The sequence below is a fragment of the Myiozetetes cayanensis genome, unplaced genomic scaffold (genome assembly GCF_022539395.1).
Source record: "Myiozetetes cayanensis isolate MyiCay16 unplaced genomic scaffold, myiCay2020 scf2-11, whole genome shotgun sequence".
Taxonomy (NCBI): Eukaryota; Metazoa; Chordata; class Aves; order Passeriformes; family Tyrannidae; genus Myiozetetes; species Myiozetetes cayanensis.
This window is the reverse complement of record NW_026087411.1, coordinates 65,578,453-65,606,253: the sequence shown is the minus strand read 5'-3', so window position 1 is coordinate 65,606,253 and position 27,801 is coordinate 65,578,453. Positions and strand designations below refer to the sequence as shown.

Here is a 27,801-nt window from a genome sequence, read left to right as displayed (position 1 = left end):
AGATCAGCAACAACCCCCTCCCGACAACCCCACACCGCCACTCCCTCTTCCCCTGCCCTGCTCCTGCGGGGCCTCTGCAGCAGCCCCCTACACGAGTTGCGACCCCGCCCCGTCCTGGGTCAGCCCCGCACCCTCCCGGGTCCGGCCCCGCCTCCTCACGGGTCCGCCCCGCCCCCTGCCGGCCCCCACCCCCGGTCCCGGTCCCGCCTCCCCACCTGACTCCGCCCCCTCCCTCTTTGGCGGCCACGTAATTCGCGCTCCTCTGGCGGAAATGACGTTATCGCGCTCGGCGACCAACGGGCGCCTGGCGTGTGGCGGGTCGAGAGGTGAAAGATCAGGCGGGGCGGCGGGAAGATGGCGGCGCGGGCGGCTGCCGGGCGGGGAGCGCGGGCTCCGTGAGGGGATGGCGGCGGCGAGGCGGGCGGCGCGCCGCGGCTGAGGCAGCTCCCGCGCGCTCCTCTCGGTCGGTCGGTCCCATGAGCGGGGCAGGTGGGCTGGCGTGGCGCGCGCTGCACGCGCTGGTGCGCGCCCTGCTCTGCCTGCAGCGCGCGCTGCTCGCGTGCCTGCGCGGCCGCGCGGCCGCTGCCGCCGCCGCCTCCTGCGCGCTCCTCGCGCCTGCCGCCCGCGCGCTCGGCCTGCGCGAGGCGCGCGCGGCCTGGCGGCGGCAGCGGCGGCGCGCGCCCGGGCAGGCGGCGGCGGCGCGCGGGCGGCAGCGGTGTCGCGCGGACGGGCGCGCCCTGCGGAAGCTGCCGGTGCACGTGGGGCTGGTGGTGACCGAGGAGGAGCCGAGCTACGCAGACATGGCCAGCCTGGTGGTGTGGTGCATGGCCGTCGGCATCTCCTACGTCAGCGTCTACGACCACAACGGTGAGCGGCGCCGCGGGAGCCCCGAGCACAGGCCGCGGGCTGTGCCCACCCCAGCAGCGCCTCTTGGCGCAGAGCCGGGGAGCCGCCCTCTCCTGGGGTCTTCCCAAGCCCGGTACCAGCCTCGGTGCTAACAGCTCCTTTCCCGTCCCTTGGAGCTACTTGGCCGCTGCAGCGTTCTTGACCTGGGGAATGGCCCTCCTGCCCCGGCTCCTGTGTCGGGGTGACCCTGCCCTGCCCGCTCACTGGAGGGAGCAGAAGGTTGAGCCTTTCTAGAGCCTTGTCCTCAGCCCCGGGCTGGCGGGGGCTGCTGGCATCGGAAAGCATGACGCAGTAGGGAAGAGCTTTAGGCTACATGCTCTTGTGAGCACTGTTAATGAGCTAGGTCTAAATATCCAGAAGTGGATGAATGAAAGTAGCCATCTATTTTCACGTACTCTTATGTGAAAAGACAGGATGGACAGGTAGTTAAATGTGTATCCTGTCTGTATCATAAAATTGCATTATATGATCTGCATTTGATGCTGCTTGGCATTTGAGTTAAGCCTGAGCCAGTGCTTGTGGAAACTTGGGTGTTTTTTTCATATGTGCTATGTGATTGTATTCATTACTGGGTCTCAGATGTAAGATTGTTGATTGTTGAACTCTTGCTCTTGCAGATACATTGGTTCCATGTCATGGAGTATCATAAAGATAAGCTCAGAGTTTGGATTTAACAGTCTGAAGTAGTCACACAACAAATCTGTCTTCCTCACTTTTCCTAGGGAGCAGCTAAAACCTTTTTGTCTAAAAGCTTTTTGTCATCAAAAGCATCTGAGGTGTGCAGGCTTTTTCTTGAGCATAGGCATTTGTGACTTTTTTAATTTTTATTTTAAACCACCACCATTTACAGTTCTTTTTCATGTCTGATCCTTCATGTGTGAAACAAAACTCATAGGATTTGACTTTCACTAGATTCTCTAAGATTATTGCAAGAAACTGGGCTTAATACCAGTCAGCAGTTTAAACTGGCCATCTGCGCCACAACTGCTTGTTGCACAGCGGAGCTTTTTAGACTTGATTTCAGAGGGTGAGCAAGTAGTTATTCATGTATATTTAGTATATGCTTACTTCTGGTAATAGCACATATGTTTTCTTTCTTTTGGTGCTAAGCTCCTTATGGTGTCTTGATAGAGCGTGCACTGTTTCCAGATAGACTTGTCATTAAGTAGGATGTTGCTGTTTGTGCTAAATCTAGGCATGAATAATAATCATGTCTGGAACTCTGAGCAGTAGCAGTGGTATCGTGAAGGTTGATAAAGTCAGGTACAGCTTGTTCTTATCAGTAGCAGGGGGTGAACCTTAATTACAGCGTGCCCTTGTTTCCGTCTTCTCAGATGGTGACTCTTGTGGATTGAAACTGAGGTGCTTCCGTAAGGTTCTGTGTTCATACAACTGTACCAACTGTTGACTTATCAAAGCCCCCACTGATGCTGACTGGTGGAGAAGGAAAACCAGTGATGGGTGCTCTGAATCAATGTTAACTCTAGTGAGGTGTACTTTAATTTGTTTCCTTTTCCTTCACTGCATGTTTGTAGTGCTGAGATTCTTTTGATTGCAACAGAAAACTTTGATTATAAGTGTGGTCTTCCGTGGCTGCATTTTCTGGAAGAAATAATGTGTCAGTTTCTTGCAGAAAGATTAAATTCAAAGTGTGTCCTTAATTGCTACCTCTACAGGAAGAGAAAGCATATGAAGTTCTTTGCAGAAGTGCAAGATAAGCTGTCTATTTGTTTATAGTATGAATATCTATGTTTTTAACAAAATTACTAAATAGAGGGTTGTTTGTGTGTTCTTCAGTGTCCAGTAGTAGTTGTATTCCAGCTGATACTGGTTTGCAGCAGCTGCACCAGTAACTGTAAAGGCAACTTGACTGGAGTTGTGCAGGGCTCAGAACGGAGGCTTTCTCTGCTGCCCCAGCACACTTGGGAGGCCTAAAGTGGCCTGGCTTTACTGCCTCTTGTGTGGGGGGGTCCTTTTCATTATCCCAGTTTTCATTGATGTGCAGCAGAACAAAGCCATAATAAACTTAATGCTACTGGGAGTGCCTTGCTTAGTAAATGCAGTTTGACTTAAAATTTTAGGGGTTTGATCAAGGATTTATTTCGGTTGACTGCTGTATTGCCAGTCCTATTATTTGGTAGAAATCCAGTCATGCTAGTCAAGACCTTATCTCTGAGGAAATACTGAAGCCTTCCTGCAGTCAAAAGGCAGTGATTGTGCAGTTATGCAGTAGCAGTTAAAGTATCTTCTGGGGAGCAGAAACGTTTGACCAGTGCTATGTACTTTAACTTTCTTCTGTTTGTTGTTTTGCCACTTGGGAAAGCTTGCCTGAGTCTTACTTCTGTCCATCAGTGAAGCTTTTCTGAAGTAGTTTGGGACAAGTCTAGAGTGACTTTTGGGAGCTTGCTGAATCCTAGTATTTGGGTACTTTGGGTTCCCAAATAGATGCTTCAGGTTGAAGGTTTCTTGAAGCCCGTAGTGTGACTATATTGAGAACGTGGGTTTCTTCATCCTGATTTTAGCTTTCCAGTGAACTGCTTGCTTCTGACCAGTTTTCTCTGAGAAATTCTTTGAAAGTATAGAGTACTCCAGTATGCAAAAGACATTATTTAATTAACCCCAAATGTAGGCTTTTAATCTCCTCCAAAGTAATTGGTAGTTATCTGATTTGATCAATCCATTTAACTTCCTGGGTGTGCAGTGTGTTCATTTAACTGGGGAAGATGAGTACGTTGTAGTTTTGTGTCACAGGAACACTTGAGATAACAGTATCATGTGTCGTCTGCTGTGGACCTTCACCCATGTGAAACTTCATGTTCAACAATTGTGTTTTGGTGTTGAGTTGAAGATTTCTCAGACCACATTTTTTTAAAAGGGCTAAAGCTAATCTGTAGTAAGTAATGCCCTTAAAGGTATGGGAAATATGAAAGTAGTATCTCTTCTCTCAATTGCTGATGATCTCCTGTTCTTCTGGTGCAGAATACCCCTTCAAGAAGAAACGTGTGAGGAATGGTCACCTATAAGATTCTAACTCGAATTCTTTCTGTTTGGTTAGTGCTATCATAAGTGGCTTTAATCTGGCTGAAATTTAAATTACTTCAGCTACATTCAAACTGGAATTAATTTTTTTTTGGCTAGGCTCTTGGAATAAAGATATTTTCTTCTGTCTTTCCATATCCTGTGAGGTCCAGTGTAATGACCATGCCATCCTCCATTATCAACCAGCAATGATCCAACACAAGGAAGTAGGCAAGATTTGTTCATGTGTTCAGACAGTTTCTTGCTTGTACATTCTTTGAAGAGGATTATGATTTGACATTTCTCAAAGTGCTAATATTTTGATGCTTTAAATAGATTGTTACCTCATAACAATTACAGTAACTCTTTTTTTCTGGTTAGCATTGGAAGAAGCTGAGGAAAAGCTAATAATTGGAATGCTGTGGCAATATGTTCTTTCCTATGCCTAAATTTGGTTAAGGTGCTCCCTTATAAGGAAGAACTGACTCTTGTTCTGTGTTTTACCAGATTCTGCTGCTTTAAAAAGCAGGCCATTTAAGAGTGTTGAACTTTGAGATGTCACCAAGGCATTAACAGGTGGTCACTGTGGTAGTCTAGTCAGACAAACAAATGGTTGACATCATTGGGTGTTTCTCTGTGCCTTGGAAGTTTTTGACTTCCAGTTAACAATTCTTGTCACTTTTGCTTCTGCTGAACTCTCGGCCTCTTAATGACAAGTTTTGTTGGTCGGTCTCTAACCCTAACGTGCTGCAACACCATGGTTACCAGCAAAGGAGCCTGGCTTGTAGCTACTGTAAATCCAAGCAAAAGGTATGTGCCCTGGAAAAGACCTGTGTAATGGAGGACTACTGCAGGAACCCGAAACACTTCTGGTTGGCCTCAGCTCCAGTGGGAGCTAATGACCAACAGCATGTTTGCAGCTTCTGTTGTAAAAGCAAGTATTATCCCTGAAAACAGCTCACAAGGTTCTCAGTGGTTGAATATAAACAAAACCAAACAAACAAAAGCCCCCAAAACAAATGCACAAAACTAGAATTTTTATACTTTTGCTTTGGGAATTATAGTGCTTAAATGCGTGTAATTCTTAGAACACTTCATTTGCACAAATACACGCATTTGCATGAGCTTGCAAAGGCTTCAGACTTCTGATTGAACAAAACAATTCTTGCTTTTCAAAACCAGAAATTATTTCTAATGGGAAAGTAATTATGGTTTCATGTTTGTGTTCCATATTAGAAACAGTAGTAATGCTGAAATCTTTCCCACTTAACAGCAAATAGCTGTTGTATTGCTAAAATTTATTAGACCTCTTGTCAAACGTTAACTTTCTTAACATTAAAATCACGTTATGGACTTTCTTCAACTTATGTGGGAGACTGTGAACAAAATTGGAATGTAGCAGTAAATCAAGACTTAAATTTTGCTGCTGTTTGTTAAAGGAACACTTTAATTCTATTAGTGAGTTGGTCTACTTGTGCACTTGTTTGCTCTATTTTTCATGTATAAATTAGCAACAGCATTTTCCAGAGTTAACTTAGGTATATTTCTAAGGTTTTTACTGAGCAGCAAACGCCTTGGTCTGTTCTTTTGTTGTCCTAAATGTTTCATTTACTTTAGAGCTGGAGTGAGGATTCTTAAATCGATTCTTCTGATCTCTGACAGGAATAGGCAAAAACCTTTCACGAGAAAGTGTTTGGTGTCATTAGTGTTGGGTGGAGAAGGGGAAGAAGAGGGCAGCTGCCTGTTTCTCAGATTGGGAGCCTTTCCTAATTATATCACGTCTTTTTTGAATACTGAATGTAGGTTTTTTTCTCATCTCAAAGCGTATGGAAGTCAAGTGAGTCTTAGAGGTGAAGCTCATGTGACCTTGTACAGATCTTAGTTGAAGATGGCGCAGGATTGACAATTGCAGAAGCTGCATTGCTGCTGACTGTAGGTGTAGGGAAGACAACCAGTGCTAACCCTAACACAAAACACACTTAGCCAGGTGGAGTTGTATCAAACAGTATTATTCAAAACAGCATTCTCAATTGCTGTTATGTATCAATATACACTACAAAGTAGGAGCGCAAAATCTAACAATTTAACTTTAGTTTAGACTTGACAAAAGTATTTATTTTTTTTTCTATAGGAGTTGGTGTGTTACCAAGATTGCTTGTCTGTAAGCATGTGAAATCAGTTATAAACATCACTAAAACTTCTGTGATGACATAAAGTATTTTATTTTACAAGAAGTATCCAGTATGGGAGAAAAAACAGATACTTTACCATCTATTAAAACCTCTGAAACCAGTAGAAAAGTACTAACTCATTAGGCCTAGGGGCTAGTGGATTAAATAAATGCATTGTATCATTTCATATTGCAAATTAACTCCTGTTGTATTATGATCTTACTCCAGTGTTTATGCACTGTTTGACCTCTGCTGATGTGGAAACTGTTGTAGCAGTTCTGAATGCTAGAACCAGGTTGAGGTGATGGATCATAAGCCTGATTATAAAATTGCATACAAATTCAGTGTGTCTTGTAAGATTAGTGTGTGGGCATTTTTAGACTGGTCAACAGAAATGCTTGATGTAAGGTTTCTGAATGAAACTTGGTAACAACCTCATATAATATATGAAAGCACTGTCCAGTTCCTATCTGATATGCCTAACCATGCTTTTAGTTTGTAAATATTTAAATTGTAACATTTAGTTTCTACTGTGGCTTTTAGTTAGAAATTGCTGCATTATGTTTCTCAAAAGCTAGAATATATTTTAGTAGAGGAACCCAAGTATGTTTGAGTTAAGCAAGGTTTTGTAACTTCCTGCACTCAAAATGTGTCTTCCACAATTATGTAAGTATGAAAATGCCATGGACCGCGTTAACTCCTTGGAATATACAGCTTGTGAAATTCTCTTATTGGGAAATTTGTGGTATTGGCTATGATGTAAGTGTGGTGGTTACCAAGACCTGAAGTGCTGATTTAGTGGTGACTTGCTTTGTTAGCCTGCAGCCCTGGGGATGGAGCAGTAAGTGGTAGCAGACTTAAGCAGCATGGGCATTGAAGAAATTTGGTGTTAATCTGACTTGATGGTTCTGTGCTGGTAGGTTATTGCGTTCACAAACTATTGCTAGCATACTACAGGACAACAAAGTAATTCTTTCACAATTTCAGCTTGCTACTTAAATCAGGTGGATGAAAGAGGAACAAAAGCATATGAGTTCTTTCCAAGGTTACTGAAATTAGTCGTGCAGTAGCATTTGCTTTGGATTCTTAACTGTGCTTGTGAACTCCAGTCTGAAACCAGTACTGACTACTTTTTTCTTCCTGCCTAGTGTCAGATTTGTTTTGTAACACTCTTTATAGGAGTTGGCTGACATGCAAATTTTTTTAAAGGTATTTTCAAGAGGAATAATTCAAGATTGATGGATGAAATTTTAAAACAGCAGCAAGAACTCATAGGACTAGATTGTTCCAAGTACACAGTGGAATTTGCAAATCAAGACAAAACTGGTCAAGGTAAGATGGGGGGCTTGTTATGGCTCTAAATTGTTGTATATAAATCATGATTCTGCTTTTACTTAAACACATTCCTGTGTACAGTGACCTTTTCCTTCTTTAAGCACTGTTTATCAGAACACATGCAACCTTCCTGAGCTAGTATTAAACTTTTATTGTGCTTATTTGTTCTTAACTAACAGCTAAGCATTGGTCTCTCCTTGCCATAGTAATCATTACTGGGTGGTCTGATTCTCCTGTTAGCCTGACTGTTGTACCATGAGCCCTTCAATGCATCTATAGACCTCAACTCCCCACTGTTTCAGTGAATTCTTTTACTGAGGCTTGAAAAAGCACTGGAGTAAGAGCAAGGGAACTGATGTCAAGTTAGCAATGTGTGCACTTCCATTTTCCCACTTTGGGGAGTATGTTTGGAGATGAAGAAGGGAAAGAGCAGAATTGCTGGTTGTCATGGCAATGTATAATGACACCAGGAAGGTAAAGGGCATAACTTATAAAAAATTAGTGATAGCAGCTTTTGCATGTGGTTAGATGTGGAAGGCACGAGTATGCTTCAAGGTTAATGTTCCTTATTCGGTAATACCTGCTGCAAGTATTCATTACTGGAAGTCTGCTGCCTAACACAAATGCTAAAAGTCTGTTCAAAATGTAATAAATCACAAACAGGTACTTAAGAAAGCAGGCTCTGGTCTTAAAGGGATAGGCAGGTACTTGCAGCTGTCTTAACTACGACTCGTAGTATTTAAATACATCGTTGCAATTAAAAGCCAAACAACCCTTATGTTTAAAGACTGTCATAGTTCAAAAACTTCTGAAAAGACTACACAAGCTGTAGCACTTCACTTCTAGCTGCATTTAAAATGCTACTGGCTGAGTTTTACTTACCCTACAAGAGCTGACAGTTTTCCAGTATAAAGTTCAGTGTTGTAGCATGAGCTTGCCTTATGAACGACTTGGCCTAAGGTGTTAGTATTTACATGGAAGCACCCAAGTTTCATGTTACTACTTTTTATTCCTGTGAGGGTTGAAATAACCAGCAGAAAATGGGGTAGAGAGGCTGTTAATACTTTAAACTCCAACATGCTTAGCTGCACTTACCTAAATCAAAATACTTATGCTCACACCAAATGAACTACTTCAGACTTCAGAGACTTCGGACTTGTTGATGGAAAGAGTGTGGTTAAGTCTCAGGCACCTTTTGTGCTGGAAACTGAAAAGCAGGGGTATTTTCTGTCCTCTTTAGAATTTTTATTCTTTCTTAGAAGACTTCAGAATCAGGTCAGATGCTTCATGCTTTGAACTGAACAAATGGACAAATCCAGTTTATTATAATAAGTTGCAGTTTTTCGCTTTCTTCTGAAAAGAAAATGACATCTTACATTTATAAACACTGTTACAGAAATATTCTTCAACACAGGACATTTGACAAATCAAGCAATATCAAGGAACAGTTTTCATTGTGGTGGCTGAGGGTTTTTAGGTATTCTTATGAGTCTTTTGACTGTGATCTGTGGTCCTTTGCAGTTGGGTTCTACAGTTTTAAAGTATCTGGTTATAACTAGCATAAGTTCAGTATAACTCTAAGGTGTTCACACAGTAGTATTCAGCTCCCTTATTTCAATTTGGCTCTAGTGCACTATATGTAGCCTTCAGCTTCCTTGGTATGTTTACCCCTTAGGTACTTTACCAGAACTGACAACGATATGATGCAAGTCACATAGTTCGAGGAGACTTTTGCCTCACAATAGTGCAGACGTAAAGATTGTTATTGTTGTGAAGTGTGCTCTTAAGTCACAGCCATTAGTAGGGATAAATGGGTGAATTCTGGACTATTATCTGGTTCTGGCTTCTCTGTAGCAATCTTAGATCAACATTATAACTCTTGCATCAATTTTGGAGTGCTGCTGGAACATCCTGTGATCACATTGAGGGAGGGCCCTGGCTTAATCATTGTGACACATGAGTGTGTGTAATAGCTGCTAAAAATGCCTTTGTGTTTTAGGGCAGGAATTAGTTTGGGGTTTTTTTTCCTTTCCCTGAACTGTGGGTCTTTCTGCATCTTTTACTACCTCTTAGTTTACTATCCAGGCACCTTTCCTCTCGGTGCTTTGTCTGACAGTGAAAGAACCAATGCAGATTCCCTGAGAAACTCTCCATTTCAAGATGGAATTAAAGAAACCCCTTTTTTAAGACTACCCCAAATAGTTGCCTTAAGCTTGTGTTTTAGTAATACAGCAAATCCAGAGAACTCTTACCCAGTTCTCAAAGACAGATGAGGTATATCCATGGCTAGTTGTAAAGAAGTAAACTGCAAGTTATTTTCCATTGCCTCCTGTGAATATCTTAAGCACGTGCAAAACAATTATATTTCTGTTACTTTTAAACTGTGTTTTGTACTTTCAGTTTTAAATTGCCAATCTACATTGAAGGTGCTGTCTCCAGAAGATGGAAAAGCAAACATAGTAAAAGCTGCTCAGAACTTCTGTCAGTTGGTAGCACAGCAGCAAAGAACACACACAGACCTGGATGTGAATGTGTTAGACAACTTATTAAGTAGTAAGTATAATATGTTATATAGGGAGGTGGGGAAAGAGTACTTGAACCATAACAGATTTGATTTGTAGTATATTTATTGCTTGGAATGTATGCATCTTGATGCTTAGTCTATCAGAGTAAGTTATGATTATGGCTTTCAGTCTTCTGTTAAAAATTTCTTCCTGATTTACTCCCTTTTGAACTGCTTCTTTAAGCAGAAAAAGGCAACATTAAGCTAAATTGAAGAGTCTTGTCTTTTCAGTTTACAACCTCTGTGGTATGTTCTGCAGTGAGCTTTCTGAAAAAAGCACTGCTGGGATCACCTAATATTAGACTATTCTAACTAAAGTTAAATTCTTGCAAGTTAGTGTGCTGCAAATGTGGGTGTGCACAGTCTTTTCTGGACCTGGTTACAGTGGTTAAAGCTGTTACTGCTGCCTGACTACCACCCTGAGTGCAAATGAGAGAACACCTGATGATCTTTTGCTGCATAACAACCCACACTAGTTCAGTTTTCTTCATTACTAATTCATGCAGGTTACCTGCTCTGTGCTGAGGTGTGTAGCTATATGCAATAGCTGTGAAAAGGGCAGGGCTGCTCTAAATAGCACATCTGGGAAAAGTAGTTCAGAACAAGCATCCACTTTTCCAGTGGTGCTAGGGAGCTGTAAGAAGTTGCTCAGCTTTCCTTGGTGATCAGTGCATGTTGATTGCAACTGTAATTAGCTTTGCAGGGTTCAGGTTTTGGGTTGAAGACTTCAAACTGGATGACTGCGAGCACATTATTGTAGTGTGGCTTCCGTTAATTGGACTGTAGAGAGTGATTTCTGTTTTTCAAGTGGGTGGTCAGCTCAGTTGCTCTGTGAACTGACTTCCGTGTCAGTTTGGACACTTCAACCTGAATTCTGTCCCTATTGTCAACATGCTACATCAGAGCTTCTCCTGTAGCAAAATTATTAAATGTACTTAATAAAGCACTTCAAGAAGTAACTTAAGACATCTATCCTGTTATACCTCAAAGGCAATTTAAGGAAATTAATAATTTCCTTAATAATGTTGCTTCTTTACAACAGTCACTACATAAATGTAGAACTGGTGATAATTGATACCCATCTATCTATTTTGGCCAGTTATGTTTAACTGAAGTTTTTCAGACACTTGTTGGGGATCTTCTTTGTAAGTGTCTGGATATATTAAAAGTATTAGATCCAGTCTTAAAACAAGCACATTTATTTTTGAAGTATTGCATGCTAGCTGAGCACAGAAAGAGAAATCTTCTAGACTTTTAACCTGTCAAAACTGCAAACTTTGAAAACAGGCTGCTTAATCTATCTGGCTAATAACTGAAGATAATATTTTTTTTATTATTTGTCCTGTTTATTAATTTGCTTTGTTTTAATGTTTCGGACATTGCTGGAGGTGAAGTATTCTTTCGTGACTTATTTAGCATCCATTTGTGAAGCTTTGTTTGAGTTGTAGGCAAATTTAGTTTCTGTGCATCCTTAATGAAACAGTATCAAGTGCAAACATCTGAGTTACTGATCTAAGTTGAGTTCTGAAAACCAATACTGGAGTAGTTATATTTTTAGGGTTTGTGTTCATGGTGTCTTCTGTAAGTTTTGGGCTTTTACATTTTGATTTAAATACCTGATAGTTTTTAAACTTTCTGTTCATGTTTAGGATGCACTCATTGATGCCTAGTCCTAAAATGGTATGGCCCTAGTTTGTCATGTTGCTTTTTTCATTCTTAATCCAGTCATGCAATTAATTCTTACAGCTTGAGTTTTCTGCAGTGTAAGAGCACTTCCTTTTGATCAATGCCTTAGCTAACCGGCTTGTTTTCAAAACAGTAGGTGCCAACTGCATTGTAATATTGTCTCTACTTGCTGTCTGCCTTCCAGTAGGAAACATGACTATCAGTTAAGGCTGCTCAAGTTGCCCTGTAAAATCTATGTGGAGAAAAGTTGTGCTATCAGCTCTACAGATTCCTTCATGTTCCCCTTGCACAACTCCTGACCTATAAGGGATGTTGTCAGATTCCCATCCTTTGAGTGTGCAAGTCCTTTAGCCTCTTTTTTTTAAAGACTGCTCCCAAATCCTTCTCTCTTGTGTGTACTAAACTTGAAGACTGCTGTAACTCAAGCAGCTCTGGGGGGAGCTTCCAAATATAAATTATACATAGTGCTGATATGTTTAGGTAGAGAAATAGATGGAGAGTGGAAAGCACAGTGTACTGTGTTTTTTAATAGACTGTTCTGACAGTAATACTACAGTGTACATTTTCATTTTCCTTCAGATAGGAACCAGAAGGAAATGTTAGAATTAACTGGGCTCTCTGAAGGTCTTTTCCTGTTTGAAAAGCCATTGCAGTATTGAAGATCCTGCCGCTGAACCAGCTGAGGAGTACTCAGCTACTGAATCAGCTGATGAGTAATGCTGTCCACTTCCTCCAGAGTCCCCACTTCTAAGTATTCACTGCTTCCCTGCAAAGCTTTTTCATATTAACATGCTAGCTTCTGAACACATAAGTCTTTTGCTTTACAATTTTTTTTCTTAACTTTGAAATAAGATTGGACTGTGGCACAAGATGCTTGTATCTAAATTTTATCCTTCTCTAGTAATGCACGTGCTTTTACCTATGGTAAAAGAGTGACTATTGTGATGATTCAGTGGGGAGGGAGAATGTGAATGTGAACTTGAAGTCTCCAGCTTCAGTTTGAAAACCTGGGTGGAGCAAAATCTGATAGTACCTTAGTTAAGCTGCTCTACAACTAAACTGAAAATTGTAAAAGGCTCTGACTGCTTTTGTTTAGTGTTATTTTTGTTTGTTTGTTTTTTAAACAAATGAGGAGAAAAGAGAAATAACACCTGAGGTTTGGAGCAAATAGGCAGTATTAAACTTTGTCTGCTAAAGGTAGTCATTATGCAGTATAAGCACTCTTGCAGCTAACTTGCAGAATTGGTGAATAATGGACAGGGTGACAAGAAATAGCATGCAATAATCATGACTAATTGCAGCATTATAGCAAAGTAGGGCTTTGACTACTGGAATGCTTTTCATATGAGCTAGGTAGCTGCAAGAAAAACATCCTAGCTTCTCGGGTCTCCTTGGGGGGTGCTCTACTGCTTTTCACATGTTGCTCTAATCAACTTGCTGGAGTTAACAGGAAAAGCTGGACTCAAGCTCTTCATTCTAAGCCTTTTTCCTCTCTACCAATTTTAGCCTGGAATAGCTTAGGTACTGCAGAAATATATGGAAGGGAGACAGAGACAGTAGTGTTTGGCCACTGATTATCTTCAACCTCAAGAGATGAATAGGATGCTCTCACTAAGGAAATGACAGTGGCTGGGGTTTTAAGGTATGGGTAGTAAGAGTGTGGGCATCTGGTGAAATTCATCAGTGTTACCTAGCTCTGCCCTGGAATGGGTAGTGATGTCCACATAGTAACAGAGAAAATAAAATACTGCCCTGTTCTTCCTCGCTCATCTCACCAGAAAGATGTCAGCTGCAACAGTTTGCTTGAGATTTTGTAGTGAAAGTTGGTTTTAAAACTTCTGTGTAGCTCCATACTGAGAAAGAGATGAGTCATCTAACAGGGTATTATTTTTTTCAACTCGTTTCCTTGATGGTCTGTAATATCAAGTTTTACTTCAGTGAAATCTCCTTAAGCTTTTTTTGTTTTAATAGTCCTTTTATTCAACTGCAGCTCCATGTAGTTGAGTAAGGACTGTAGTAGGTAGGATCAGGGTACAGCATGTTCTATGCTACTAAAATAGAGTTTGCCAAGACAAAACCAGAGCAAGTCAGATTAAACTGCATTGTTAAGGGTTGCTGTTGTTTGAAACAATGTAACTGTTCCTGTCACTTCCAACCAAGTCTCTGTAAACTACCTGGCATAAAAATAAGAGTCCAACTGGGCCTACAGGGGCTGCCTAAGTTTTTGTTCAGTTGGTTGTGCCAGGTGTTTCAAGATCAGTCTATCTATCTCTTGAGCTTTTAATTGTTAACTTGTCCTTGGGAGCTTCATTTTAAAAAAGGGGGGAGGAAAAGCATTTACTGAAAAAGCAGATGCATTAGGGGTTTAGAACTAAAACAAATCCTCTGATGAATTAAATAAAACCTAACTTGTTATTACAGGTACAAATGGATTTCCTGATCCTGATTTAGTCTTGAAGTTTGGTCCTGTGGACAGCACGTTAGGATTCCTTCCATGGCACATCAGACTGACAGAGATCATGTGAGTTGCTTATAAATGCTGTGAAACAGACTGGAATAATATCTAACTAAACAAGTGTTTATGTGACTTAGCTTATGGAAATAGCTGTAAGAGGAGATCTATCTAAGCAAGTGTCTGGAGATAGATTTGAGGGTGTTTAAAAGTTATAAAGTGAAACTTGTCAAACATTCATTGTTGCTTTTTTAGTCTTGATTAGGCAACAGCAGGCTTCAGGTTTAAGGAACAACTTCTGTCACTACCTAGTCTCAGTGGTCAGTGTTCCTTATGTTGATTTTGAGTGGCTTATGGTTTTCTAATGGGGAAAGTAAGGATATAATGGAAATAAGATGATCACATGCCTGGATTATTTTCCAGTTTTAGCAATAACTGAACTGACTGCATTTGCTATACTTCTTAAATATGAGAGAATTTATAGAGCACTGAAATATCAGGGCACACCTTTGTTGCTTCAGCTTTCTCAGTAATTTGAAGGGCCCTGTGTGCTCGGGAGGCTTTGATTTAGAGGGTGACAGGATATTAACAGCTGGTTTAGTTACTAGAGTTGAGTTAAATAACTATCCTGAGAACAACTTCACAAGGTTACTAAGACAATAACTTGCCTTTAATGATATTCCTGACTGGCCTGTTTGTAAAAAGCATATTTTAACTTTTCTATCTTGCTTTCTCAGTTCTTTGCCTTCCCACCTAAACATCAGCTATGAAGAATTTTTCTCTGCCCTCCATCACTATGCAGCCTGTGAGCAACGCTGGGGAAAGTGACTTCTGGCTGAGCACATGGAGTCAGGCTCTCTGTGGGAAGGAATTGATGTCTGTTTACAAGCACCTGTGACCCATAAGTTTGGTTCATAGTCCTTTCTTAATTTATCAAAAAATTCAATAAAGTGTCTTACCTTTCTAGACAGTCTGTGTGAATGCGTGAGAATCTATGGGAATGGGGAATACACAGATTTCCTGTATGAAAAAAAGTTGTAAGCAAAGCTGTTCAAAGCTGAATTACCCTCACTTTCATGTCCAGGTGACCAAAAGAACATGCAAGAATTAAGTTTTGTGAAATCTACAGGACAACATAAATAGTAGTTCCGTGCCCTGAAGGTCCTTAAATCCAAGAAAAAAACTCTCATCTTTGTTTCTTCTTAATTCTTCATGGTCAGGCATTTCAGAGCTAATGGTTTGTCTTCAGATGTATTTATTGTATAATATGTGAATTCCAGAGAAGTTGGTTCTGTTAACTGAGAATAGAGACTTATACTTGGCTGGGATGACTAAGCCAGTTGTAGGTGTCAAGTTCTAGAAATACTAAGAAGATTCCATAAAAAGGAATTGAAGCTTCTATGGTAAGTGAATTAGGCAGTCTGTGTAGGTCTATTCATCTCCTTTTTTTTTTTTTTCTTTGAGGTGGAATGAAAAGTATTCCCTACAGTCCTGAGTGAAACATCTCTCAGTATCAGTTTTCATATGGAATAAGCATAAACAGTACTATGTATTGTTTGTATACCTGTTTGCCCCAGAAAATGCTCACTTAAGCAGGCTAAGGCTCTGGCATACTTGTTGAAAGATTTGAAAATGAACTGTGTCAACTTCCATGGATAATGTGACTTGCTGCTTTTGTACCCATCAAGGGAGACTGCTTAAGCCTTTTATTAGGTTTGTTGTGAACTGAGCATTACAAGTTTGAATGGGGGTCTGCAGCAGACAAGATGGAAGATAAAGTGAAGCTGCACTACAGTATCTCAAAACTGAGATAATAGATATATTGGCTAAATGGTCTTCATCCTGGAATGCCCTGTTTGAGTTACGTTCCTATTGTTGGAAGTAATTTGAAATTAAAAGTTTATGGCAGCATTTGGACAAAGCAATATCTTTAGAGCTGTATTACTGGAGATTAACACTGCAGCCTTCTGCCCTGCAGGCTGTAGAACTGTTGGACGCTTCATTCTGGAAGTGTTTCCTGTTTCTCTCTCCTGCCCCACCTCTTCAGAATGAGTGGCTTTATCTCCTTTGGGATAGCCATGTCACTAGAAGGGAAAAAACTGCTTTTAAAAGGGAGTTTTCACATTTTGAATGAATGTCTGCCTCGTTGTGAAACAGTGTATTTTAACTGTTGTTGCTCAATGTAATGTTACAAAGCAGATTGCATAAACTCTTAGCTGCAGTTTTTCATCACACCAAGATCAGACTGCAGTTACAGGAAAGACCTGTGGTCTACTTTATCTTATAAAAAAGAGTATATTCAATTAACCAATGGTTTTGACATCAAACTGCTTTCCATATGAGCTGGAATGCTCAGAGTAACATTTGCAGACTGGTCTCGTGTGTGTGCCAGGTCCTGTATTGCAGAGAAGGTGAACAGTCGTGCAATGTTTTCTGGGTTCTGTCATTGACATAGACAAGTTTTCTCACTGAATGTGAAGTTTAACTTTTTTCGTGGGGAGTGGAGCCTGTTGCAGGGTATCTGGAGTATTGAAATTTATCTGTAATATGAAATTTGTTTCATTAAAATGTAAGGTTGTGTTTAATTTGCCATATGTGTTACTGTGTCACTGAAGCAGTTCCAGTGCTGGCAGTAAAGATATAAAATGGGAAAAGGTTAGTGTAGCCCTCAAAAGTAATGTATTTTCTATATTTGTATCAAACTGCCAAAGAATACTTCTAATACCTGAGTTCCCCTCAGTTCTCAAACTTCTGCATATCTCAGATGAAAAGATTTGTTCAATATTGGAGACGGATCTTAAGGCCTAGGATTTGTCTGTAGAGGATTGCTTAATGAAACTAAAATGATTAGTTCAGCTGCATTTGATTCAACTTAATCAAATCTCTTCTGATGGCTAGTTTAATTGTGAATTAAGTGTTCCTCCTGGAATTAATGTAGTTGAACTAATCCCTGTTATCACTTTGTTGGGATTATTTTACTGTCCCTGTGTGGGCAATCTTCAGTGAGGTGTGCCAAATGCACTGTGCATATCCATGACTTGATCTCTGAATGTACATTCTTGCAGTTAGCACCTCACCCTAGCTTGTTCTGTGTGAAGGTCCGTGGTATTGCTATGACATGCAGTTTGGGTACCTGTACATAATGTGTAAAGGGAGTTTTTATGATTAGGGAATCAATTTATTGAACTTTATTATTGACGGCTGAATCTGTAAAACAAGAAATCAATAAAAGACTATAATCTTTCTACTTGGTTATGGTGATACATGAATACTTCTGGAGGTTTGCTGGTGAGATGTAGACTGGTTGATGTTGCTACATCACTCTGGAGAAGTAGAGAACTTCAAATGATGTGTTCTTTTTTGTTCTTCTTAAATTGTTTTCTGTAGTATAATTACAGGACAACTTTTTTTTTTCTACCACTTCCAACTCATTAGAAGCTCTTATGAAAGCTTTCAGAGTAAAACATTTACTGTAAAAATATTTCTTTGATAGTCCTGGGAACTTGCTAAACTTGTTCCTGGCTACTAAAAACCTTGCTTCCTGTCCCGCTGCTGAGTCAGGACTGAGCCATGAGCTGTGCTGGGCCTCCTGCCAGCTGTGTGCTGTGGACCAGGGTGCAGTGGGGATGTGGCGTGGCAGAAGTCTCTGCAATCTGAATGGTGTGTGGGCACTGAGCATGGAAGGGGAAGATCATGTTCAGGTAGGTTTTGAAACGCACTGGGAATTGTGGTGACAAGCTGACCATAAGCCAGCCTGCAACAAACACCAGCAACCCACCAGCTTGTGTTAGGAAGAGTGTCCTTTCTACTCGGATCTGGTGAGACCTCTGGAGTGCTGGTTTAAGTGCTGGGCTTCCTTGGTACAAGACAGACATGGACCTAATGAACCTAGTCCAGCAAAAGGCCATGATGATGATTAGGGAGTGGAACATCTCTTAAAACAGAGGCTGAGAGCTGGAACCATTCAGCCTGGAGAAGGCTGAGGAGGGACCTTACCAACATGTATAGATACATAATGAAGGAGGAGTAAAACCAGCCAGGCTCTCCTTGGTAGTACCTAGTGGCAGGCTGAGAGGCAATGGGCACAAACTGAAGTGCAGGGGAACCTGTTTAAATGTCAGAAAAACTTTTCCTATGAGGGTGGTCAGACAGTGGAGCAGGTTGCCCAGGGAGGTTGTGGAGTCTCCTTCAGGAAAAATGTCAGGATGCATTGGGTGGGTGGAGGACTAGATCATCTCAAGAGATGCCTTCCAACCTCAGCTGGAGCCACCTCTGGAGCAGTGTTGGATGGGGTTCTTCTGGGCTCTCTTATCTCAGCTGGTTTTGAATAGTCAGCAACAGAGGCTTGCAGTTAATTTGTCATTTCAATACTAAAGAATATTAGAACTGTATGGCAGAAAATTCATCCTCAGTTGTCCTTATGGGATTGAGAGCTACCATTGACGGTAACTGCTACTCGAGGACAAATGATTCAAATTTCTATATATTTACTCTTCTTTTCTTCTCTTCCAGTGGTGCACAGTAGTTGATCTAGTGAAGGAGCCAGATGAGATTCTGAAATAGTTGCTTTTCAGCAGGGAATTTGGGGACATGGACAATGATACAGCTGTTATAGAAAATAAGCCTACAAAGCAGTTCTTGAAAGTCCTATAGTGCTTTTTAGGACTTGTATAAGCATGCACAGAGCCACTGTAGATCATAGCATGCTGTACTGAATGAAGACTGGTAAGCAAGTTGAATGTAAAGTAAAGGTCATTCTTTTTAGAAGAAAATATACGCTTACACACTGGCACGTCTGTAAGTGCTTTCTAAAGTACTTTACGTAAGTGACCAGAAAATATAATCTGCTGGTTTGATTTCCTGTGTATTTCATGAATTCCGCTTGTGCATGAAATCGTAACAGCCTTGATTAGTCCCATGTGTTTAAGAAAATGGCTTTTTTTTTTCTTGTCTTTACAGTTGAAATAATGTTGCACTATTAATCAAGTTTATTCACTGGCACATAAAGGTAGGTATACGTATGAAACCAAAGGGTATGCACAGAAAGTCTTAGTCCCCATCTGCTGATCCTGAGGTACCAGCTGCCTTGCAGGTAGGTTTTACGTTGCATTGCCAGCTGGACTGTCCCCCCCCAGCCAGCACCTGTGGCAGGAGGAGCACTGGGAACACAGGGACAGGTGCTCTACTTCAGCACGCTGGCTTTCATGCTGTCTTCTTCTCAGGGGTCACAGCCCCCACAGTGCTCTGCTTTTAGGAAAGAGATTCTTATTACTGCCCCCAAGCACTTAGTGCAACACCAGCAGCTTCGGCTCAGGGGTGAGGAAGGAACTGGAGAAAAAAGTTGAATTGTTGCCCATCCTATGCAAAACCTAACTAGTGCTGCTGTGGAGGTTACCATTTGTCCAATTTTCACCACACTATGAATGAATGTAAACAACTCCTAGCTATCTTCTAGGAGCTAAAGCTATTTTGATAAGCTTGAAATGTTAAAGCAAATGAATCAAAGGCCACACTTTAAAGCCCATAACTTTTTTCCGTCAGATCTGCCAAACTAAAAGGCAGAGAGACTTGCAAGCCCTTCCTTTGCTGTATGTTTGTGTTAAATGATGCAAGACCTCCCTGAATTCCATTGAATCACTGCTGAGAGCTGTAGGATTATTCCCTAATTGCATCCAAAACAACTTTTTTAGATGATGAATAATATTATGTATTATAGAGAAGCATGCCTCAACCTTAACTTTGAAGTGCTTCACAAATTAATGTTTAATGAAACTGTTCGCCTAGAGGTTTTTGCTGTACTATCTAACTGGCTGAATATGAATACAAGCTGGGGCTCTTTCATCTCCATGACAAGCCTTGCTGCTTTAAAATAGCATATTTTCTCCAATTGTGTACAGTTACTGAGTTCTCAGTTTTCTACATGTATCAGCCTGGTCTGCAGAAATACTGCCTTCACCGCTCTCAACCATCAAAAAAAAAAAAAGCCCAAACAACAACAAAACCAAAACAAACAAACAAACAAAAAGTAAAAAGAAAAGAAAAAAACATGCAAAAACATCGAAAAAAAACCAACCAAGAAAAACCCCACAAACAAACAACACAACCGCACAGCAGGAGGCCCTAATGGATTGCTCATATAGAAAACACACTTTTAGGGGAATGTTTAGTTGAAATAAACATGACTAGTACAAGAGTTTTGTAGTATAGTTTTTAGTGGTGAACTATATTACTGTGTTATATAGTGGGTATGGTGGTTGACAGCTGACTAAATATGAGCCAGCAGTGTGCCCAGGTGGCCAAGAAGGCTAATGTTCTGGCTTGTATTCAAAAGAGTGTGGCAAGCAGGACCAGGAGAGTGATTGCTACCCTATACTTGGCACGGGTGAGGCCACACCTTGAGTACTGTGTCCATTTCTGGGCCCTTCACGACAAGAAAGAACTTATGGTTCTGGACCGTGTCCAGAGAAGGGCAGTGAGGCTGGTGAAGGGTCTAGAGGGTAAGTGATATGAAGAGTTGAGGTTGTTTAGCCTGGAGAAAAGAGGCTCAGGGGAGACCTTATCACACTCTGCAACTACCTGAAAGGAGGGTGTAGTGAGGTGGAGCTCGGTCTCTTCTGCCAGGTAACAAGTCACAGGACGAGAGGAAACGGTGTCAAGCTGCGTAGCTGTGGTTCAGGTTGGGCATCAGAAGAAATCTCTTCATGGAAGGAGTGGTTAGTCATTAGGACAGGCTGTCCAGGGAGGTAGTAGTGTCACTGTCCCTGGACATGTTCAAGGAACAATTGGATGTGGCACTTAGTGCTATGGTCTGGTTGACAAAGTGGTGATGTGTCAAAGGTTGGACTTAATCTCAGGGGTCTTTAACAACCTACATGTTTCTGTGATTCTGTGAACATTAGAAGCCCAGTATCTGATAAACTGAAACAAAACGTTTGTCTTACTACTTGGCTGCAGGTGTTTGTTGTAATTTTAATGGAACATTTCTCTCTGAGTCAGCTGTCAAAGATAAAAGCTTCTCATTAGGCTTTATATTCTATAATTCTGCAAAAGTTGCCATTTTGTTGGTAGGGTGCCTACTATATTTTTTTTTTTTGCAAGAACAAAGGTGTTTGAAAATTGTAATGCCAAGGGGCCCTCTCTAAATCTGGCAGTGCAAGGAGATTTTTGTTACACTGGTGTCATGCGTCATTCTGCAATTTGCAATATTTGAACTTGAAAAACAAATAAAACTTCCTCTTTCTATCATGACAGAGCAGTCACGCTGTTGGAAAGGGGACCCCAGGAGGGCATATTGGCATTATGGAAATAACAGTGTGTTACACAGAATTAAGTACTGTGCTGGTCCTGATTCTTGATAATTCAGTGACATTGAAAGAAAACAGAGGTGATGAGCAATACAGAACTGCAGGAAAATTTCGCTCAGGAGGAAAATGGATGGACATCACCTAGTCCAACCTTGGGTTCAGTTTTTCTTGGTCCTTTTCTAACACTCCATCCCTGCAAAGTCCCTTTTGCAGAGCTGGGCTGCTATAATTCAGCACCCTGAACCGGCATGTTTCAGATGTGAAAGAAAACTCGGGAAGGTTTCAGAGACAAGACCAAGTGTTTTGCCTTGGACACTGTCAGATCAAGACCATCACACACTTCAGGGTTGGAGAGGAAGCGTTGAGGTCTGGGGAGCTGTCCTGGAGAAGGTCCTGGCAGTCTTGTTCCAACACAAGCGGCTGCTGGTCCCCTCTATCTTTTAGAGCAGAGGTTTGGATTTTCAGACTCAGATTTTATGCATGGCTTGTATATTTTTTGAGTGGCTTGTATATTTTAAAGTAGTTTTAACTGATCAAAACATCTGTAATCTGCTTCATATATCAGCTGACACCCCCTGCAGCCTGTCTCAAGAGCTCACTGGCAAACCCTGTGCATGCTGCACATCAGCTGTGGCATGGCCTCAGTTCACTGCTCACCTGATTGCTTCAACACCAGGGATGGTGGCACAGGACTGGCATCCAACCTGTCCAGCAGTGGCAAGACCATTTGCTAGTGTTTGGCTTCATTACTGAGGCCCTGTTCAGTCTGATGAGCCTCTCTGCACAAGTGTATTCTGGAGGCATAAAACAGCATGTCTGCTGGTGATCACTACCTTCCAATTATCTCCATGTAGTTGCTTCTGACCACATGTTATTTAGCTGGCTGCCTATGACAATCTGTGCCCTGCAGGCCTGCAGCTTCCTCTAGCTCAAAGCAATTCCAGACACTCTGAATGTCGCGTTGACTTAGTTCTCTGACTGCTTGTGCCCAGGAAGGAGCTGGGCAGAGCCTGGCTGATCCAAGTCAGGGGGAAGGCTGAGATCAGGGTGGTGCCTGCCAGCACAGGAGCCCTTCATGGCAGTGCCTTGTCTCCCAGCCACACCTCCCTTCCTCAAAACCACCTGTCACCTTGTCCTCACCTCTTCAAAACCCCACTTTTCCTGCATGGACAGAAAGCCTCCACCTGGTCCTACATGTGCCTTCTGCTCTTGCATGACTCAAACCTCTTTGACAAGAGGAGGACCATCTTCTTTCCTTGGAGGCCCTCTCATCCTGCAGGGTCCCCCATGCAGGCAGAGGCTTGGGAGGAAGCTGCTCTCTACACAACAGGTTCCCAGCTTGCGGTACTGCAGCTGCAGCCCTCGCTAGTAAGTCTTTCAAGTCTCCCACCCAAGAAGTCTATCCTCATTAACAAGCTTGCTTTTTTTTTTTTTTTTTTTTTTCCCCCCTCCCCCAAAACAAATAAAAAGTTGACTTATCTTGAATGTGAGTGTGTGGTTCTATTCATAGTGAATCTTTAAAATATGTAAAATGTGTGGGAGGTGACAGCAATGCTGGAAGATGAGTTTTGGGGAGGGTTTCTTTCTTTTCAACCGAAAGAGAAAAGAAAATTAAATTTCAATTTATGCATCATTACCAGTATGTATTTAAAAGTGCATAGGAATGGGAGTAAAAAGATAATGATTGTTATACTGACAGCAGCTCAGCTGCATTGCATACGCTGTGTGTGTGCAAAACAATCTCATTAATACCACAACAGTTGTGCACTATAATGAATTTAATACTGCTGAGTTTTATTGCTTCCTGCTCTCCCTCATTTTACTGCTGGTAGCATTTAAATCCTGATCCACTGAGATTGTGTTTGTGAAATTTATCCTACATTGTGACCAGGTCAAATTAATCCATTTTTCCTTCAGCAGAAGCAAAACCTGTGGTTGAGACTGCTTACAAGGTCTTTTACCTTCACAGGCATGTACAGAGATGGGAACAATGATTTCAACTGTTTGCATTGCACACAAGCTAGTGCAGCATGTGAGAAAGGTGGTAGAGACCTGCAGGTACAAGAGACAGCAGCTTTCTGCATGAGAGTTTTGCATGTACATTCAGAGACCTTGACCAAACCTCTGCTGGCAGTATGCTAAGTGAGCACAAACTTGGAATAAGCTTGCTCTTAATTTCTGCTCTTTTTTGTGTCTGTGAAATTGCTGGTTTTCTAGGGGACCGGGAAGGTGGAAGTCCCTTTGCATACCAAACTCCTCAGGTTTTTCTATGTATAGACTTAGAAGTAAATTAAATTAGACACATAGAATCATTAAGGCTGGAAAAGACCCTCAAAATCATTAGGTCAAACCTTTGAGTGAACACCGCCATGCCAACTAAACTACAGCAACAAGTTCTATATCTAGTCATTTCTTCAACTCTTCCAGGGGTGGTGACTCCACCACCTCAGCAATCAGTTCCAATGCTTAACAATTCTTTCTGTGAAAAAAAAAAAGTCTTCCTGATGTCCAACCTGAACCTCCCCCGGTGCAGCTTGAGGCCATTTCCTTTTGTCCTGTCACTAGTTGCTTGGGAGAAGAGGCCGACCCCCACTTTGCTCCAACCTCCTTTCAGGTAGTTGTAGAAGGCAATAAGGTCACCGCTGAGCATCCTTTTCTCCAGGCTAAACACCCCCAGCCCCCTCAGATGCTCCTCATATCTCTTACACTCTCAGCCCTTCACCAGCTTCATTGCCCTTCTCTGGACACGCTCCAGCACCTCAATGTTTTCCTTGAAGTGAGGAGCTAGATGATCAGTGAAACACCTCCTAAAGCCTCCTAAAAGTAATTGTAAACATCCGCGGCAGTGGACAGCAAAGCTCCAATCCCATTCATAAACCAGAAGCAAAGCTTTCAGCTCCTGAGGCACTGTACCCTGCTTCCTGGCACTTGCTATTTGCCCTGCTGTGCTGTAAACCCACCAGGGCAGAGTTATATATGAGGACAGCATCACAAGAAAGGAACTATCAGCTCTGAAAAATAACTGCAAGCTTTTAGAAAGCTCCTTGTACAGCCCTCAGCAAGCCACCAATGCATTACACAAATAGCTGTGTTAAACTGCAAAAAGCTTAGCTATCTGTAAAAAGAGAACATCCAAGTCTCAAGGATGCTCACATTTTATTCATAAAGTTAAATCTTTCTCACAGTGTATTAAGGAGGGAAAAGAGAAACAGGGGGCCCATGGGAGACCTACCCTGGCTTCAGGACAGAGTTATGCAGTGAGTCTGAGATGCCAGCATTCAGAGGTGATGCGAAGCACAGCATAGATAGACACGATGCCGTAGCTGAGGGCAGAGCAGGGCTGCTCAGCTCCACCACACTCATCACCCCTCTGCCTTCCTCAGCCCTCTTCACAGCACAGACCCCCCAGGAGCAATGGGAACGCCCAGCCCTTTACCAGCTACCCCTCCTCACTAGCTCTTCACCATGGCTCATCTGTGGCACTACCAGAGATCATCCCTGGAGCTGTGCTCTCTGGCCACCCTCTGGTATGTGTTGGCAGGTAGGGTTTTGGACCACCAGCTGAAAAGGCCAAGCGTCTCCTAATGGAGGGTATGAAACAAGCTCAGCACAGATCCTCCCCAAGTGTTTCAGGCAAATAGCCAGATCTGAGGATGTGTTGTGTTTCAGAATGTGCATAGCTCCCAAACACCAGACAGGCTGTTTTAAAGTATTGATTTATCACAGGCCTTTCTTTACAGGATATTAGGTGTTGATTTTGTTAGAGCATCTTATAAATCCCTGGAAATGTAGTAAAACTCCATGTTTTGGCGATTCCAGGAGATCTGTTTTTCCCCCCTGCAGTGTGCAGCTAAAACAGTTCTTGGGAAGGTGTAAATGCTATTTAGGCAAAGTTCTCCCACTTCAAACACTCTGTCAAAGTCCATCTGAGTCATCACAACACCAACTGCTCACTGTGGTGTTGTTTCAGGTGTGAGGGCCAGGATTATCAATCTTTATCTGGTTTTTAAGGAGCTTGCCAATGTAGCTGTGCCCATTCTAATCACAATTTCAAATCACCTTGGTGTTGGCTCCTATTGCTTTCAACAACAACCTCCTGCATCTTTAGACATCTAAAGATGTTGAACATCTGATCCCAAACCTTGATACAATGAGTCGAAATGGGTCTGCTTGTAACAAAACTTAATAGTTGTTTGCATTTTTCACCATCTAAAGAATTTCCTTTGGTATCAATACCTGTAAGGGTACCATATATATTTTTGTTGGGGAAACATAAAAAAGAGTTGCCATGTTTTTGAGCTGGAGTCCCATTTCCTCACACTACATCCACAGTACTACCAGGGCAACATAAGCTGTTTGATGGCCTCTGTCTGCCACCTTTCTACCTGGCATCTCTCAAAGCACACAGTGTGCCTTGGGAAGTAACCAGACCTGTGTTCCCAGGAGGTATTAGTGCTGTCACTGGTTGCTTTGTGGGCATGGTTTCTGCATGGACCAGAAATGCAATCCTGGCTACAAACCCAAGGCTTAATGCAGCCTGCAGACACAGGCACAGCAAATCTTTGTGATGTTTCATGGAAGCATCATGCCTGTTTCTGCCGCCTAGGGACAGTACCTGGCTTGAATTGCTATGCAATAGCTCTAGGAACAAGGTCACTGGTCCAGAAAAACCATACAGATGGTGCAAGTGCCGAAATTCTGCTTGGACAAAGTATGCAGACGAAAAGAGTAAGCATATTTGGAAAACCTGTGTGCGTAGCCCCAGCATTACCCTGTCCTGAAGGATCAGCTCTTGCTTTGACCTGAGGAGAACATCATCTCTTCAAGTCCTTAGCATTTTGCTGACCAATGTGAAAGAATCAATTCTGCCTTCAATTACTGTTTTGAAAGCAACAAACTACTAGAAAATATAGGTCATCAGGACTTTCACAGTAAGACATCCACCACCAGATACCATCAGCTTTGACATTAAATCAGTGAATGGGAGACATAACCTACCCTTATTCATTTTTATTATGGTTGTAAAAGAGATGGCTCAGGTAACTCAAATCTCCATGGCCAGAACATATTACCAGACAACAGGCCCACAAGCGGCCGATCATAACATTATTCTGACCTTAAACTGTTCACAATCTTATTCTCCAGGGCATCATGTCAGCATGTCTTGTTCTTTATACCTACTGAATTGGGAATCAATTAAATGTCATCTGATCTCTCCGATCTGTAGTAAGTAGTTTATTTTTATGCAGGAAATTAATACTGCAGCATGATCATATCATCCTGCACCTTCGAATTTCAACTTTGAAAAAATACTGCTGCTTTGATGTGTTTAAAACAATACTTTTCAAAAATATATATTTGTTTTCAGTGGCCTAGCCTAGTTCTGCAGGTGAAAAAAAGGCTCTACTTTTATTGAGTCAGAATTTGCAATATTTCTAAACAGTGTGATAATATATTCTTGTTAATAGAATTGATTATCAATGTAAGAAGATTATGTCTGAAGAGTCAAAGCATAACTTGTTATGCAATTGGGCTTCTTTTTAAAAAATTGCTTTGAATAATTGCTTTAGTATGTTAGAGTACATCATATGTTCAGCAAAGCTTTCTAAGGAAACACATTTGAGTATAAAAAAGTGCTAATGTTGAAGCAGTTAATGTGAACACAGGGGGCACTAGCACCTCTCTGAAAAGAGGAAATTCTAGAAAGACTGTTGAAAATAAATTGAGTCATAGTATGTGGAGAAAATGAAATTCTTTGGATTAAATATGTACCATTTTCAAGGCACAATACTCTGCAGATTCCAGAAAAAAACATAAACCATCCAGAAAAAGCATAAACCAGAAGATACAAATGTTCAGATGTGAAACTTTTTGTTATCTGACCTCAGGGAAGAAGTAAATGGTTGCAGAGCATCCACTGCTGCTCCAGAGGGAGCAGGATCTCTGCAGAGGTGACTCTGAAGGTTATGGTATTGTCAGACTGAAAGCAGCAAAGTGGAAAGCAAGAAAAGGAGACAGTAATATCATATTGGTTGCAGATCATGTTTGGGGTTTTTTAATATATCTTTTTAGCAAAAGACCGGTGATTAAAGTCCACCTGGGACTGTCCTGTGGGAACAAGACATTACATGTGTGAGCTTAATTCAATCATTTCTAGGCTTTTGCAGTCAAGCTTCACTGTTATAGGGGATAGTGTCCAGTCCCCAGACTATTAAAAAGTGAATCTGGCTTCCTCTTCCTTTTATCCTTAAAGCCTCTTTTGTTGTTTGCAGGCTGATAGAAGAAAGTCACTTGCAAAGGGATGGAGCAAGTTTTTTAACATCAGAAAGAAGGGCAACAGGAGGACATCCTATGCTGCAGAATTTG

General features: G+C 41.7%; 1 protein-coding gene across 1 annotated transcript; it reads left to right on the top strand.

The window, feature by feature from the left end:
- Nucleotides 1-333: 333 nt before the first annotated feature.
- On the top strand, nucleotides 334-17,378 carry NUS1 (NUS1 dehydrodolichyl diphosphate synthase subunit). The gene is made up of 5 exons (XM_050315385.1): nucleotides 334-867; nucleotides 7,305-7,427; nucleotides 9,831-9,983; nucleotides 14,101-14,200; nucleotides 14,869-17,378. The coding sequence occupies exons 1-5, from the start codon at nucleotides 477-479 to the stop codon at nucleotides 14,957-14,959; spliced, it is 858 nt and encodes a 285-aa protein (XP_050171342.1). The 5' UTR covers nucleotides 334-476; the 3' UTR covers nucleotides 14,960-17,378.
- The last annotated feature ends 10,423 nt before the right edge of the window (nucleotides 17,379-27,801 follow it).

Coding starts and splice junctions, on each gene's coding strand:
- NUS1 (XM_050315385.1), top strand. CDS start 477: ATGAGCGGGGCAGGTGGGCTGGCGTGGCGCGCGCTGCACGCGCTGGTG. Junction 7,428..9,830: donor TCAAGACAAAACTGGTCAAG/GTAAGATGGGGG, acceptor TTGTACTTTCAG/TTTTAAATTGCCAATCTACA. Junction 14,201..14,868: donor ATCAGACTGACAGAGATCAT/GTGAGTTGCTTA, acceptor TTGCTTTCTCAG/TTCTTTGCCTTCCCACCTAA.